General features: G+C 40.2%; 1 protein-coding gene across 1 annotated transcript in view; it reads left to right on the top strand.

The window, feature by feature from the left end:
• The window catches only part of LOC126455805 (trypsin-1-like), a 262309-nt gene that overhangs the window by 56634 nt on the left and 187564 nt on the right, over positions 1 to 18111 (top strand). The window contains exon 2 of the mRNA XM_050091566.1: positions 5822 to 5920. Within this exon, the coding sequence (XP_049947523.1) occupies positions 5822 to 5920 (99 nt within the window). The remainder of the gene's footprint in view (positions 1 to 5821; positions 5921 to 18111) is intronic.

The following is an 18111-nucleotide window of genomic DNA, read 5'->3' as shown; positions in this document are numbered from 1 at the left end:
CCGGTGAGAACCTACCATTTGTTTGAGTGGGGTGAGGGGGATGAAATGAAGAAAAGATATTTCCACTCCAAATCGTGCAGAAAATTGCGACTATTGAGTTTGGCCGTGAATGAAGAATCAGAGACACCACATCTACATGGAGCGCTCCAGTGTTTGTGACTTTTCCCCACCAACGCTGCAGAATTTAAAGCGGGACACTACTACGCCACAATGGAGGAGTCGCAGCGCAATTCCCATTTCGATCTCGAAACCAAATAAGGTCTCCAAGCACACAGTGACTCGAATGCCGATATCACTGTTTGATTTTTTTAGACAACCACATCCATAACAGATTATCTTATCACTCACTGAGTCCTAAATAGAAAACTGAACCTACACTGTTCCATAAAGAACGGTACAACCGGAGAAAAGGCCTCATAAATGGCGAACAGTTCTTTACTGACAGTTAATATTTGCTTGCGTTATGAATATACCACTTCCTACCTCACATCCATTTTACAGCACTCTTCCCACCCGTAATCCCTGTTACGTGGCTCAACCTACTTAATTCTTAAAGTCTCACTGTCAACAATCACGCTCACTAATAACCATCATAGTTCCTAATGACTTCTGGATTAATTAATCTTTTGTCTTCACAACCAAAGAGTTCAGTGACACCTCAGCTGTAACATCTAGCACACAGCAGTACGCCAGTTCATCAGACACGGAGCACACCCAGTGCTGCACAACACATTAATACGATATTCCACAAAATCGCAGCGTAAATCATCCTGGTCACGATTTCTTTTATTAGCAGCCAGCGGCTTGTGATCCAATTTCTTACCCAACAGTGTACTGATGTTCTACCAAACCAGTAACTGTAAATTATCTGACCTAGAAACAGCATGCAACCGTATATGTCATTCGCATCTAAAATTCAATCTTGAGAATTTTATGAAACTGCAATAAATTATATGTGACACTATTTCACTGTAACCACCTTTATTATACCAACTATTACATTATCGGTTTTGACTCTTTTTTTCAAAAGCCCACGATATGTCAAACACGTCTTGCTGAAATCCGCATGTTCAGTAAACTCTTTCATCCAGAAGGATCACTTCCTATTTAACTGACACCAACGCTTGTATCTTACATCTAAGTGAAGTGGTGTGCCAAAGCGTTATTCTTCTCAATCGTGTGCACTTTCAAAACCTAAATCATGCCCTTCCTGCAAATCCTCAAGTACAGCAATGACACCTCTTTGCTCTATCTACCAGAAATCCCAAGGGTCCCTCTATATTCACGTGGCCTTCCGGCACAACCAGTCGACCTGAAAACACAGCCTCGGGTGCAGACCCCAGATTCTTTAGTAACGAACTTCACTCAGCTAACATCACCATGAAATTCTGCTACAGAGCTACCCATCCTTCTACATCAAAAACATCTGGTCTCCACGTGTGGGCTCCTTTCTTCCTTACCCACATAGCCTTATGGCACTGTATTCATCTCTCTGGGCTCGAATTTGGGATGATGGGTGCTCAATTTCCTGTTCCTCCAATTCAGGTAGATATCAGTCACTTCCCTAAATCGTGTACCAAAAGTTTTGGAATGGTTCCATTGAAAAGGACTTGGCTGCTCCTGTCTCTCTCATCTTTTTCCAAACCCGCCTGTACTGTAAGTATCCAACGATTTCACCGTAGACGTGACGTTAAACTCTAATCTTTCTTCCCTTTCTCCTGCCTGTTCATCTCCTTTCCTTTTTATTCTAAGGTTCACAGTCTTCTTTGCTATCATTTTACTTTTCTCTTCTAGACACTTTTCCACTTCAAATCCCACCACCTATTCCTTTCCACCATACCAACAACTTTCCGCACCTAATACACAAATTCAATAAAATCCCACTTCTCCTCCATTCTCACTCCCTGATAGTCACAAATCACCACTACAACGAATGGAAAATAAAGAGAACGAGCCATGTTTTTCTAACTATATACGAGTATTCCATGTTGTTGTTGTGGTCTTCAGTCCAGAGAATGCAGGTCTACACGCTATTCTGTGCAAGCTTCTTCATCTCCCAGTACCTACTGCAACCTACATCCTTCTGAATCTGCTTAGTGTATTCATCTCTTGGTCTCCCTCTACGATTTTTTCCCTCCGCGCTGCCCTCCAATACTAAATTGCTGATCCCTTGATGCCTCAGAATATGTCCTACCAACCGACCCCTTTTCCTAGTCAAGTTGTGCCACAAATTTCTCTTCTGCCCGATTCTATTCAATACCTCCCCAATTGTTATGTCATATACCCATCTAATCTTCAGCATTCTTCTGTAGCACCACATTTCGAAAGCTTCTATTCTCTTATTGTCTAAACTATTTATCGTCCACGTTTCACTTACATACATGGCTACACTTTATACAAATACTTTCAGAAACGACTTCCTGAGACTTTAATCTATACTCGATGTTAACAAATTTCTCTTCTTCAGAAACGCTTTCCTTGCCACTGCGTCTACATTTTATCTCCTCTCTACTTCGACCATCATCAGTTATTTTGCTCCCCAAATAACAAAACTCCTTTACAACTTTAAGTGTCTCATTTCCTAATCTAATTCCCGCAGAAACACCCGATTTAATTCGACTACATTCCATTATCCTCGTTTTGCTTTTCTTGATGTTCATCTTATCTCCACCTTTCAAGACACTGTCCATTCCATTCAGACGAATGTCAAAAAATTTGTTTTTTTTTTCTTTCTAAAAACCAGAAGGAATTCAGCTGTATTGTATCACTTATTATTTATAAAACATATGAATTTTTATATACTTTTAATGTTATTGAAACATTTCACATCTTTCAATATTTCTTGTTACTGTCGAGATGAAACAGCAGTAAAAGTCAAAGAAACCTTACGATTCATTTGTCTGTATGAATATCACTTATTGTGGAAGTTGTCAAGGATTGAACTAAACCAAAAAAAGTGTATAATATTACTTCTTAGCACTATATGATTCAGTTTATGGTCTAAAGACCGGTGAAACTATAATTTTATTCCTGTGCAAAAACAATTGCAACTTTCAAGCACTAGACTCAGAAAGGTTTACCCTCTGCTCGCTCTGCTCGTATTGTGGACGGCTGTGATACAATACGCCATTCTCCAGGTCTGCATCAGGGCATCAGGTATTCCATGCATGTATCCTCGCTAACGGAGGACATTTTGAACATTTCCTGTAACAAAGTGTTTGAAGTCACGCTGGTACGTTCTGTTGCTGAGTGTTTCCGTTCCATGATTAATGTGATTTGAAGAGAAGTAATAAAATGAGCTCTAACATGGAAAGTAAGCGTTTCCGGACACATGTCCACATAACATATTTTCATTCTTTGTGTGTGAGGAATGTTCCCTGAAAGTTTGCCCATACCTTTTTGTAACACCCTGTATATATTTGTTTGATAAATGTAAGTCCAAACCTGCTGCTGTTCGATGATTATGTATCGACCTATTAGTGAAATACTTCTCAATGTTGTACATGATGTACACGAGCCACTGGCAAAAGTACTCACTTGGTACAATCAGAACATCCAATGTTTTTAAACAGCTCTTTGCTATGAGCCGGACAATATTACTTCTAACTGTTGCTCTTACAGCCATTTCCTGCGGCTTTACAATTGTGACCATGTTTTGTGCCTTCACTTCTTGACACATCAGACTGCTTCTTTAGTATGGTGTCAGAGTTTTGCATATCCACTGCATTATGACAGAATATCAAGTACACCACGTAAGGCGAACTAACTTCCCAAACAGTATCCTCGGCCTTTGAAAATCATTGCCCTATTTGCTACTTTCACTGCTCAAATTATTACCCTTGTTATTAACTCGCAAGCTGGCTGTAAAGATACCTACCTATCGATTTCTGCAAGCGTAAGTGTCTTTGGGAAGCTTGCTTCAAACACAATAGCGTCTCTTCTCTAATCTGGAGTGGTCGGTGTGTGGCGCGGTGTGGTGTATGGTAACACGCGGTCTGGTTGTGAAGAGGATGAGCACACTTGCAATACGAGTCTGCTAATCATTCACAGGCATCAGGTAGTTAACATGCATTTATTTTCTTCGTAGACATTCCGAGGTAATAGCGAAAAATTTCACCAAATCTGTCATTGTTTTAAAGCGCGCTTTTCCTGTGGTGAAGTTCTATTTGTGACTTTCTCAAGAGGGTAGACTTCGATGCGCTTTACAGAGCCAGTTTGCTATTAATCCATCTGGGTGGGGTACAACATTTAAATGCGCCTAACGTCCTGCCAATGGATGTTATCCATTGTTACTGACGTTTATAGATTTTATTTTGTTTCAAGTTTTCAGGTGTCCAATCTTTCCGAGCCATATGTTCTGCGCACTAATGTTGCCTGTGTCATAGTGGCATCATTACATTTCGTAAATAATTATATACTTTTCTGCTAAAACATTTTCAAAGTAAATTGAACTTCCTCGCCATTACGTTCCTTCTCAAACGAAATTATACTGACAATGAGTTGCACTTTGTAGTTAGTACAACATTCGATGTTGTGTACATTACTTCACAATCAGCAAAATTAGTTCTTCCTAAAATCATTTTACGATTAATAGCAGATCTTGAACAAACTACTCTGCAACCCTGTCTATATACGCATTTCAGAACGGATTTTTATGGAGCTGGTACTGTTATAGTCCTTCATCCTATCAAGTGAAACCATATTACTTCGTGTACTTATGAACTTTTGGTAATAGTACGCTAGACCGCGCGCATTGTATACAACTGTGCTAGAAACACCGTTGGTTATACGCTTTTTATGTAACTTCAGATATTTGCTATGACTGATCAGTTTGTGCGAAGTAAGCCTGTGCTACTCTAAATCATATTCCCTGAATATTGTAGTCAGATCTCGTTACTACAGAAATTCATGCGTCTGAACTTTGTATATGAGAGGACATTTCAGTTCAAGCCTTATTTCGGACTTACTTTTGTAGGTAACCCGTTTTAAAGATAGATAGGGAGGTTACACATTCTTTGCCTCTGTACGATTGAAAATATAGCCTATTGGTCCCTGGATATTTATACAACCGAGGATGATCGAAAGGGCATTGTTGAAGCGTTTTTATGAAATCACAGTAAGGCCGCAGAAGACATTGGTCAAAGATGTTATCTTAAATCAAGATTGTAGTTACCTGCTCATGTTGTATGAATCACCAAAGATAAGATCAAGATGCAATCCTTTTAGCCAATCACAATGCTTCTCAGTATAATGCAAGGGCAGCTGCTCACGAGTTATCGTGATTGGAGGTGTGTATATAAACACTGCAGACCTTCCACACCACAACACACCTCAACATGCTCAGACAGACAGTCCTCGTCTTGGCCCTCATCGCCTGTGTGCTGGGTGAGAACTCGTAGCGTGACAGAATGCCGTCCTGATATTCATTGTTTTAGTTTTAGTGGAGTTAAACTTACACTGGGTTTTTGTAGCAACTGAAAACGGACTGATTAATCTGGTAAAGAGTACTGAAAGTTGCAACTTGCGAGCAGTATTCTCGTGATGCAATCTACGAGCAACATTCTTACAGCAACTTTCCTGTCATTGGCCACCAATTTCTGCCATCATAGCTCTTTTTCTTCTACTTTGCAAAGCTGGTTTGAGCACAATTTTGGTGGAGAGGCAAGAAATGAGCGGCAGACCTACCTGTTTTGTCAGTTTTCGAAATGAGCTTGACGGGTCAGTTGTGAGGAAACTGCGCAGGATAAGCAAATGTTAAGGTTTCAGTTCGTGGGGAGACTACATTAAAAGCATAGCTGAATGTTGGTGTGTTTGTCTGCAGGTTCGGCGCTTCCAGTGCGTCGTTTGCCGCACACTGGACCAGCTCGGCGTTTCGCACTCTCCAGGGGACGCATCTACGGGGGACACGACGCCGCCAGAGGTGAGTATCCATCTCTCCATGCAATAAAACATTTGGTCAAGTAACCGCTATTTCCGTCTAGAGACTCCCATGTAATTTATTGTGCGTCAGCGCCTCCATCACACTAGTTGAACAATACCTCCAGATTGAAGAAAAGAACTTTGCATCAACAGAACTGGACTGGCTGAGTAGTAAGCAGTATAAAAGTTTAATTTAGACAATAGCGAAAATAACAGCTATCGATCGGGAAATACGTAATTTTACTACGGACGATCTAGATTTCAACTATTACGTAGACATCATCAGCTCAGATAACTTCGGGTGATATTAGTACAAAATGTCACGTAGTAAACATTATTGGTGTGTAGCTTTCAGGAGGTAAGGATAGAGCCCCTACACCAATGTTGTTTGGTTCTTTGTTTATGCATCTGAATAAATGAAAACTTGTCAAAAATAAGGTGTCGGAAGCGTAATAATAAATGGATAACCAAATAAGGAAATTATTCTGTTGTAACATTACAGCCGCTGGTAGCTGGACGTTCAATTTCATCTTGTATCATATTCTTCTCTCAACATTCTGCATTATGGAAATACAATCGGTGGGAAGCCTAACTGAAGAACGGCAAGCGACACTAGTAATGGTTTTCGGCTTGTTATGTGGGGACGTGAAAATCGGTGCTCGAGCAGAGGTGTGTTGAGAACTCATGTTGATCTTCTTTGCAGGCGAGTTTCCGTACCAGGTGTCCCTGCAGCACGTGGTGCTGGGTCTGCGGTACCACAACTGTGGCGGCTCCATCCTCTCCAGCACTGCCATCCTCACCGCCGGACACTGCGCCGTCAGCATTGGAAGCTACATCGTGAGTATGACCACTGTCACCCTACACCTGCCATTTTGATCCAGATGTGTAGACCAAGTTGGTGGGCTAGACTTGCAAGTTAAATATGTGAAACACAGGAAATGTGTTACGACTGTAGGCGATTTTTTAAATTTGTCTACGTTCAACGACCATCACCTCTTATTACGGATGATGTGCTTGGTTACTCAAACATGACTTAGGACACAACGCACACTATCATTGGTGCTAACATCATGTTTTCCCAGTAACATCTACCTTACAAGTCCCATTAACTTCTAGGAATACTACCAACCCAACACCATATATTAGTGAATATTTCATGAGCTAAATGTTAATTCTGCAATAAAATCCAAATGAAAGGGAAAACTATCATGTGTTCTCAAAAAAATATAGATGCGGTTTACTCTAAGAGAATATGAATCTAATGATTTCCCGAAACAAAGTCAGGAGCTACGGGACACGTTATTAAAAGTATTTGGTATTGATGAGGTGTTAAGAGCCAAGAAATCAATATTTATTTGAAATCGAGCCCGGTAGTAGCGAAAACATTTTGTACATTAACGTATAGCAAATGTAATAAAAACTATTTTACTATAACCAAACTACTAATAGTTTTAATGAGTAATACTGTATTGGGCGAGCAAGCTTCTGACGTCTTCATGTAGTGAAGGAAAATTTATCTCTAGAGGAATGAGAAAATAATAGAAAATTCCGTTGGCACTTCATCAGTACCGTCACTTAGAAAATTAAAAGGTGAACTAAATTATTGAAAAAAACATATTAATGTAATTTTATTTGCATGTTCGATGTTGTTTTAAATCTTCAGTTCTTGACTGTTGAAACAGTTAATCCACGTGATAATGGAACTTCTAACGAAGTTTTTAATGTAGAAAGTGGGCAAAATAAATTGTATCTGTAGATGTTTTCCATCGTTTCTTAGTTGTTTCAAAATTCATGGAGGTATGTTCAGTCTTTGAAGGCAGTTAGTTTTCTGCCACGTGTTTTGCTTATTTTATTTAAGAGGCTTCTTCGGAGGGCTGCAGTACCTGTTTGTTTTAAATATTTAGTAAATGCATTATGGGACAGTTCCAGATATGCAAGAACGTTAGGTTTTATCTCGTCATTGTCTTGTTTTTAAGGTTGGAAACAACTTTTTCTGCACAAGTTTCGTGAGGTAAGTTATCGTTTGGTATTATTTACGATTTCCAAAGTTGCTAGATCACATGTGTGATTGGGAAGATGTGTTTACTCGGTTTGCGTATTCCAGATGTACGATTCCCGGCGATTTTCACCCTCAGTTATTACAATACTTCACTTGCACTATTCATAATCCATAATTTAACCTCAGAAAACTTGTGCTACGAAAGTTCTTTCACACCTGAAACAAGACAGTAACATGATAAAACGTAACATAGAGACACAATACAGGTCACAAAAGACGCTTAATCCGTAAAAGAAGTGAAATGCGTACGAAAAACGAACTGCCTTGCATTCAGTTGTGTAGACGAAACATACCTCCCTGGACATTTTCTCTTTAAAACACGTGACAAACGTCATTACATGGTTAGAATATTAGCACTTTCAATGGAAGCAAATTTAACCAGGTCGACCATGTAACATGTCGTTGACAGGTCGTCGCCGGAGACCACGATTTGAGCAGCAATGAGGGCAGCGAGCAGGAGATCGGAGTCTCGGACCAAATCGTGCATCCCGACTATCCTGGGTGAGTGCGTAAGCTTGGAACCTATGGCAACGTCGTTAATAGAACTGCGATATTTTCAGGATCTGTAAGTCGTGAGTCATGAGTTACTGATATCCCATTTTTCACCAAATTCAGTTAGGTTAATTGGGACAACAATAAGTTATAGCTGCAATACAGTTAAAAATTATTTTAACTACGGTAGCGAATGCATAGTAAAGAATGCAAATGTGTGACTGAATGTTATCCATAAGATTTTGTAGAATGTGTAGACACAGACTGAAGTGACAAATGAAAAGTTTATGGAATTACGACGAAGGTTCGCTAGCGTGGTCAGCGCAGTTGTATAAAGCTACTGTGGCAGGGTGGCGTAGTGGTTAGCCCATCTGCCAAGTGAGCAAAATACTCAGGTTCAAATTCCAGTTGTAGAACAAGGTTGCATTTGTTGCTTCGGCTTGCATAAGTACATCATAAGATATTTTCATCCTTAAAAGGCCTCTCGAACCGCATAGTTTCGTTTGAGAATCTGTAGATGTAAGAAGTCATGATACTTAAACAACTGCACTGTCAGAGAAAATTTACTGATGTCAAAATTCGCAGAGCAATTCAGTTAAATATAACGTATTTCCTTTTAGTAGCGACTCCCATAATATGTTTTGTTCAGTATGATTCAACAGTTGTGACTTTTTATAATGCAGGTGGCGTAATACAGTGCTTACACAAATAAATTCTTTTCTTCCTCAGAGGTGTAGCTCCAAACGACATCGCTGTCTTCCTGTTGGAGTCCTCTCTGTCTCTGGGAACGTACGTCCAGGCCATCAGCTTGCCGAGCGCCGGTTCAATCCCTGCAGGTACGCCAACTCCCGACCACACACGTTAATTTACTAGCAGACCGAAGGCTATCTGTCCTAATCTCCAACATAAGTGGTAAACTATTCCCCACAATTGTAAAGTTAAACCGGAGCTTTATCTGTACAGATATGTGTACTAAATCTTCGTAAGTTAGGCAAGAGATATACAGGAAGGGAACTTCTTTTGTTATTAAGTCTCTGATTAGTGTTCAGTCTCATGTGTATGGCAAAACATTAACTGCGAGTAATTTGACACCTTGTATAGTTGCTTTAGTGTGTTTTAAAGGGTATCATTTCAATGTTGTCACTTAACGGAATATTACCATTCACAAAATAAAAACCGAGCGAGGTGGCGCAGTGGTTAGGACACTGGACTCGCATTCGGGAGGACGACGGTTCAATCCCGTCTCCGGCCATCCTGATTTAGGTTTTGCGTGATTTCCCTAAATCGTTTCAGGCAAATGCCGGGATGGTTCCTTTGAAAGGGCACCGCCGATTTCCTTCTCAATCCTTCCCTATCCCGAGCTTGCGCTCCGTCTCTAATGACCTCGTTGTCGACGGGACGTTAATCACTAACCACCACCACCATCACAAAATAAATTTCCCAGTACTTTCGAAGCTTACGGGAAGGTGATGTATAAAGGAATAGTAACACATCTCTCTCCACATGTGTTGTTGCCAAAGTCGCATCTGGCAATCAGTGTGGAGTAAACGACAAATGTAACGTACTATTTTGGATACGTTTATCACTTTCAGGGCTATACAAACATAGGAACCCAGTAAATAAATTCTTTGATGTAATATTAATATTGCAGAAAAAAGGAACTTAAGGTCTTATGTCTCGTTGATGTCGGGAGCAAGCTTAGATTCCTAAAGGATTTGGGAGGAAACTGAATGCGGATTTTTCAAAGGAACTCTTCGGACATTTGACAAAAACGATTTACAGAAACGGTGGGAATTCGAACATGGGTGGGTTAAGGGATGACATTCGAAGAAACGTTGAACCTTAGGTATCTTTCGAAAGTGTTTCAGTTACGCAAAGTACTGTTAACATTGTGTGATTGGACCACTTACTCTACTGCAAAATACTTTTCAATTTTATATCAGGTGGATCCATTGCCGTCCTTTCTGGCTGGGGTTCAACGGAAACGGCCAGCACACCTGACATTTTGCAGACTGTCGACGTCACCGTAATCGACTATGAAACTTGCAGCCAAAATATCGACGACCTGGACGTGGGTCCCAATCCGCTTACGGAGACTATGGTCTGCACGGGACCCATTTATGATGGCATCTCCGTCTGCGGTGTAAGTCACAACTTGCAATTCATCCTTTTGTTAAACGAGGACTTCACATATTTACAGGTTATTTATTAATTTAGACCTATTTACCCTATAACCTGTAAGCAATTACGATTCATCTTGTGATGGAAACAGTTGAGTATATACGATATATTCGCACCAAGACAACTATTTTGATAAATAATTCCCGATTACTTCAGAATGGCCAACAGAACGAAGACCACGGTGAACTAACCATAATGTACAGTTACTTATTCAAATTAAAAACAGGGAAAGGTGTTTGTTATCCTTAACTCAAGATTTTTTGTTGGGTGTTGTACTTTCCAAAAACACAGACGTTTCTGAGATAATGTTGAATGAGTTTACAATAATTCCATTGCAAAATTATTGCTAGAAGTATTGAGATATTTTTACCCACTGTCTGATGTTTGATCGTGTTCAGGGTGATTCCGGCGGTCCCCTGGCGCAGAACGGCGAACTGATCGGTGTGGTGTCCTGGGGAGTGGACCCGTGTGGATACCCAGGAGCTCCGTCCGTCTACACCAGAGTATCCGCTCACCTGGACTTCATCAACCAAAACGCGCGAAGAGTCATTTCACTTGTATAAATGACATTTCGTCCCATAACTTACGTTTGTTGTAATAAACTACGTTCTCAGACAGATCTTCATTTCAACTTTACTTTATCAGTCCATTAGCTACACGTGAATGTCTGAGATATCTGTTAATAAATGTACTATTCTAAAACCGTATTCACCTTTTTTATGTTTACCTGATTGTCTATTAACATAATAAGTCGCTTATTCATGACATTTACAAATATAATTGCAGTGTGTGAAACATATCTTATGAAGAGCATCTAACGACAGCTTATAAAGCGAAGCGACCTACTACCAAGCGACGTAGATGCGTTAAGCAACGCACACAATTTTAAACGTACCACAGAAATGATCCTTCACTTCCTGTATCAAACAAGATGCACTCTCCAAATCAATTCAAGTAATACAGCAGCTCAAATCTGTTATTGACTTAAGCTTGCATTCAACAACATGAATACCAAAATTATAGTCCATTGTATATGGGAGTGACAACTAGAAAGCCTAAAACAAGGTGCAAATAGGAAATTCCCCACAGTAAATATGAAAGCAGTTATTCTGTGTTTGCGGATGTTTTCTATATATACAGTGTGTGTCACTAACAATTGCCATCTAAAATAACTCTGAAAGTATGACAGTAGCTGAAAAGTTTGTGACACACATTTTGCATGGGACAACGGGGGTCATAATATGACGTTGGTGTTTTCTTGCTAGGTGGGGTCGCGTCAGAGATATGGTGAATTTGTTTTAATGAGATGCTTCAGTTCGGTAGTTACTTTCTGATAGCAGCTATCGAGACTAATCCAATGATGTACGACAGTAAGGTCTTTGAATGTCAATGAAGGTCAAAAAGGTGGTATGAATGTTCATTTACAGAAGTGATGAGCATTGGTATAAATGCAGTGCTGCAATCTTCTTATCATGGATTGAGTGGTATACCTGATCACTTCGACACTTATCGAAGCACATACCCTGACAATTCTCTCTCGGATATTGTGCAAATAGTATATAATCTCCGAATATGGCGTATCCATCCAACGTGCCATTGACATATAAACAGCATTCGACGGTTTCGGAATAGAACACTAACAGGAACGGTAAGACTAGTTTTCTCGTATCAAGCGAATGTGACTGACGTATTCTTCGAAGAACAAGTCGATATGCTTATCATTTACGGAGAATGCCAACGAAGTTTTGTGAGAGCTAGAGACTTATACGCTGAAAGATACCCTCAACGCACTCACCCTTCACGTCGTAAATTTAAATATGTCTGTGATAAATTGAGAAAAAAAGAATCTTTAATGCATCGGAAACATATCCGGCAAAGGAAAGTTAATATCGAGGAAACGGAAATTGGTACTATTGTCACTATGGTTCGAGATTCTTATGTTAGTACGCGTCAAATCGGAAGGGAATCTGTCATGGGCCAGAGTAGTGTTGTTCATTTGCAGCGCTATATGTATCATCTTTACCGTATCAGTCTCCATCAATAATTTAAGTGGTACAGATTGTATGCGTCGCATTGAATTCTATCTATGGGCTCAACTTCAGATTCAGAGGGATGACATATTTATTAATTTGATTTTATTTACTGACTAGGCTACATTCACGAACCATGGAAGTCTTAATCTGCATAACATGCATTATTTGGCAACGTGCCATCGACATATAAACAGCATTCGACGGTTTCGCAATAGAACACTAATAGGAACGGTAAGAATAGTATCGTCGAATCAAGCTAACGTGACTGATGTATTCTTCGAAGCACAAGTTGATATGCTTCTCATTTATGGAAAACGCCAACGAAATTCAGAGAGAGCTAGAGACTTATACTTTGAAAGATATCCTCAGCGCACTCACCCTTCACGTCGCACATTTAAATATGTCTATGACAAATTGATAACAAAAGGATCTTTAGTACACCGGGAAGTTGCACACCAAAAACCGTGGTCTGTGAATGTATGGTTTGGGATTCTGGAGGACAGGATTATAGTCCCCTATTTCATCGAAGGAAATCTTAATGGTAGGAAGTACACCAGATTCCTGCAGGAAGCATTAGGTCTGTTGAAACTTCCTGGCAGATTAAAACTGTGTGCCGGACCGAGAGTCGGGACCTTTGCCTTTCGCGGGCAAGTGCCCTACCAACTAAGCTAACCAAGCACGACTCACGCCCCGTCCTCACAGCCTTACTTCTGCCAGTACCTCGTCTCCTACCTTCCAAACTTTACAGAAGTTAGGAACAAGGAACAAATTGTGGTATCAACACGATGGGTGTCCGGCACATTTTTCGCTGATGGCTAGAAATGAGTTGAAGAGACAATTCCCAAATCTTGTTTGGCAAATCAAACTGCCTTTTTCTGCTGCTATTTATTTTATTTAATCCATACACGTTTCGTCTTCTACTGTTTTAAGGTATCATCAGTGGGATGTATAATGAACAGTTTTGTTAGTTATAGATTATCAAACAGTTCACTTCGATATTTTTTGTAAAAAATGTAATTACTTACGATTTGCTCATTTGCGTTTCCTCACGTCTGGTCTGGAGGTCGCACTACAACTTTTATCACTGTTCTTTATTCACCTCTTCCTGTTTTCGCCATCGACACACTGTTCAGCATGTTTGTCACTCTTTTTTGTGGTGGACTATCGTTCTTCTGTTACTCGATACAACAATTACGTCGTACACTTCTTTTCACAGCGTAAATATTGCGACTCCATTACTTGTTTCATCGTCTTTGGTATGTTTACCCATGTGTCGCCAAACTAATGAAGTACAAGTTCGTTACTAACTTCTGTTTATGCTGTTTATACCGTCAGTGTGCGTATGAGTGAGAGAGAGAGAGGGGGGGGGGGTGCGGGTTAGAGCCGATTTTTTTTTTTTTTTTTTTTTTTTTTTGTCACAGCTGTTTTGACTTACCGTTTCAGTGTTCTGGGGAGGGGTCATGGATGAGTGAGTGTAAAAATGTTGGGTTCTATTGTTATTGCATTGAACGCTGTTTTTATATTTATCCTTTTTGCGAACATTATTCTAGTACTTTATCTATTACTGTAAATAATGAATTGTTTGGCATGTGTACTTGGTCATTCAACATTTTTTTCCCCTCTGCTTTTGTTTTATGTACGTGGTAATTTTCTTGCATGGTCAGAAGGTGCTTTTTATTGTTGATTATAATTATTCTCATATATATCTTCTCTAGTGGTTGGTTTGTGGTCATTTTCTCTCAGGTGTTCTGCAAATATGGAGTGGTTTGTCCCATATTTCCATGCCCTCATGTGTTCCTTGTATCTGACATCAAATGTTCTCCCTGTTTGCCCTATGTATGTGCCATCACAAGTGTTACATTGTAACTGGTATATACCTGCTTTCTGGTATATGTCTCTGTTTTTTGTCAGTTTTTTTGTATAGAATTGTCTGTTGTGTATGCTATGTTTATTCCCTGTCTTTTGAAAATGTAGGTGATTTTATGGGTGAGAGAGAGAGAGAGAGAGATGGAGAAAGAAACAACATACAACCAAACATCAGAATAAATAATCACTATGAATGGTCCATTCCAAAGGCATAGAACGTATATATAAGGAACTGTAGTAGAGAGGATACATACGATGAATGGCCAACTACGTAAACAACTACTCTTGAGAGGTCTAAAATGTGGTTACTTAGAGAGCAATGCATCGTTCCATATGAGAGTTTCAAATAGCTGTCAGTATCTAATTTTCAGCATCTCCCAGCAAGACCGAGGCCATCCAAGTAATATTGACAAGAAGACATCTATTTCGTGCAGGTGGTATGTGCTACCATGAGGTTATGGCTGAGCCTTCGACATACGCATATCAAGTAAATTTTGTACAATAGATAACTCAATGGACGGAATTTATTTAACAGCAGTGGCTTTAACATACAGTAACCTTGGTGTTGTAACTCACAAAGATGATAAGCTAGGGAATTTATAAAACTGCTGAATGAAACAATGGTTGCTATTAAGTCCTATTTATTGAAAGTCCCTGTAGTAATCAAAGTTCAAAATTACTCTAAGCACTATGGTACATAACATCTGAGGTCATCAGTCCCCTAGACTTACAACTACTTACACGTAACTAAGCTATGGACATCACACACATCCATTCCCGAGGCAGGGTTCTAATCTGCGACCGTAGCGGCTGCGCGGTTCCGGACTGAAGCGCCTAGAACCGCTCGGCCACAGTGGTCGGTTAGACATCATAGTAAACACAAGTGCAAAAAGAGAGGGAACTGTTACGTTCATTAAATAGTACCACTGAGTTAACAACATCAACACCTCGGAAAAGATTGGCTCACGACTGTGAGATGGATACTTTCGATTAAGCGCAACATTCGGGAAAATATTTAGGTTCGAAGAAATTGCACTGTGGTAAAAAGATAGAAATACACAGGAATTTACTGTCTTGATTAAGCACATGGTGTGCATGCAATTGCTAATAAACTCACTTAAATTACAAATGTGAAAGTCCTAACATTTATGAATGCTGGATGCAGCTTTCCCTCAGAACCTGGAATGGGTGTACCTCTCTTGAATTGTGCCGTCCAAGCGGTTCTGATCAGAGCGCTGCCAGAGACAAAGAAGGCTAAGACTGAAACCAAGACCGAAGCTCTACTCTGCCAGAGAGTGACTTGTGTGTGATTGTTACCACCTATGACAATAATTCTTCTCAGTGATAACCAATCAGAGCTCTTCTAATGAGGTTGCAGTGACCCATACGCAGTTTTAATATAATTAACCACAGGTAGGGGTTTTTAGTGCTAGAGCTCAGAAAGAAGCATGCCACACTCATTAGAAAAAATGAGCCGGATTGTCTCCTCAGGTTCAGCCTCACAGATCTTATCCCTGAACCACTCCATGCCCAAATGTTGGAAGAGTACAGGCTTCCTGCAGGGTGCAGTGATTTGTAATACTGCACGCTCTGCTGCTGTTAGTTTGCGAAGCACCTTCATGGCGCTGGTGGACGCACCATGTTAAAAATAGTCTTTCATTGCTTAATGCATGTCATTAAGATGCAAACACAGACGCTGCTGTCCAGCAGAGCTCGCTGCATAAAGAATATACCCGGCCCAGTGGCCTCTACTGGCTTCTCTTCCTTCCCTCGCAATGACAGCACATGTCTTCATTCAGCAGGATTCCAAAGAATAGGAAATTAATATGGACCATTAGTATTGCGATGTGGCAGTCACTGATGGTAATTTAACGATACTCATATTGTCAATTGTAGCTCGCAACTAATTTAAATTCGACGATTTTACCAATTTCATGACATTTGTTTATAAATCATGGCAGTTGAGACAAAACTGATCATGTAACACTAGTCCTTGCAGTGCAATTACATAGCAAGATCAGACTGACCACTTGAAGAAGATTCTTTTTGGTCAGCTTGAGAGAGAACAAGTCACACTCTCACTTATTCCCTTATTCAAGTATACTCTTCAATCTTATTACACCCCCAGACATCATTTTTGTAAGATGACAGGAAGTTATCAACATTAGCAGGCACCGATGGGAGCATGTACATTGTTAGTGCATGCAGGAGCTTTATGGTATCTGTCCTTCGAATGAGGACAGTAAATCTTGCACTGGAAATTTGGGAATTGAAAGCCATCTGAAGCCCAAAGTACTTACTGGGGACAAAATGATGGTCGCAAGAACTTCTCACACTGGTGTACAGACAATGTTTTCGGTCGAAGAGACGAAAAACTGCCTACCTAGATCTGCCTGTTAGGTATTTCTGGACATGGCAGGGACAGGGGCACAAGAGAGAAGCGCATCGCCCAGTCGAGGCGTTTCGACAGTGTTGTAAATGCCCATTATGATAAGAGATGGCGTCCATACAAAATCCGCGTGTTTCCACGTTCATCTTTCAGCAGACGCTATTGAGGCAGTTGTCAGGTGGTGCTGTCTTTCTGTCTGCAAAGATTTTGGAGAGCATCACGAATTTTATGATGGAATATAACTTTCGGCCCACCCTGATAATAATCTCTACGATTAGCTTCCTTTACTTTACGTCTATGGTCACAAACTTTTTGTCAACACCGAAACGTTTACAACGGCCATCTTCAGATCTGTTTTATAAAAACAATGTCGTAATGTACTGGAGCCGTAGGACATTGTTTTTATAAAACAGGTAGAGTAAATTTATTCTACACTCAGGCCACTATTTTACTCGCGACAATGTCGCAACTTGTGATATCTGTGATGAACTGTTGTTCACTTGAGGCCTAAATTGAAACTCAAAACATTTTCCGTAAAATGGCTGTGAGAAATAATACAGGAGCATAATGTCTTCTCCTCCCTGTATGGTAATATACGAATCATGGATTGGTTTCATCTTCAGCGGGGAAAAGAATATTATTAACTTTGGTTAGGATTTTTCGAAGACGAGCGAGAGGGAAGACATGGCACTCGTGGAGTCTTGTGATTTGCACGAAACCCTTATGGAGGAGGTTGTCTGGGTGCTCTTTTCGAGTTTAGTTAGGTTTGATGGTGTAAGTAGGCTGTTTAGGTTTTTTTATTGGTTACGCTACGTAGCGCTCTGTATGAAAATCACTGGCTGTGCTGTGTGCAGTCTGTGGCTGGTTTGCAATGTTGTTTGCTATTGTAGTGTTGGGCAGTTGAATGTGAACAGCGCGTAGCGTTGCGCAGTTGGAGGTGAGCCGCCAGCAGTGGTGGATGTGGGGAGAGAGATGGCGGAGTTTTGAGAGCGGATGATCTGGACGTGTGTCCATCAGAGAGAATAAATTTGTAAGACTGGATATTATGAACTGACATATTAATATGATGACTTTTGAATATTATTAAGGTAAATTCATTGTATGTTCTCTATTAAAATCTTTCATTTGCTAACTATGCCTATCAGTAGTTAGTGACTTCAGTAGTTAGAATC

Source organism: Schistocerca serialis, chromosome 2 (assembly GCF_023864345.2).
Source record: "Schistocerca serialis cubense isolate TAMUIC-IGC-003099 chromosome 2, iqSchSeri2.2, whole genome shotgun sequence".
In the NCBI taxonomy this organism is placed as follows: Eukaryota; Metazoa; Arthropoda; class Insecta; order Orthoptera; family Acrididae; genus Schistocerca; species Schistocerca serialis.
This window is presented reverse-complemented; position numbering and strand designations above follow the sequence as displayed.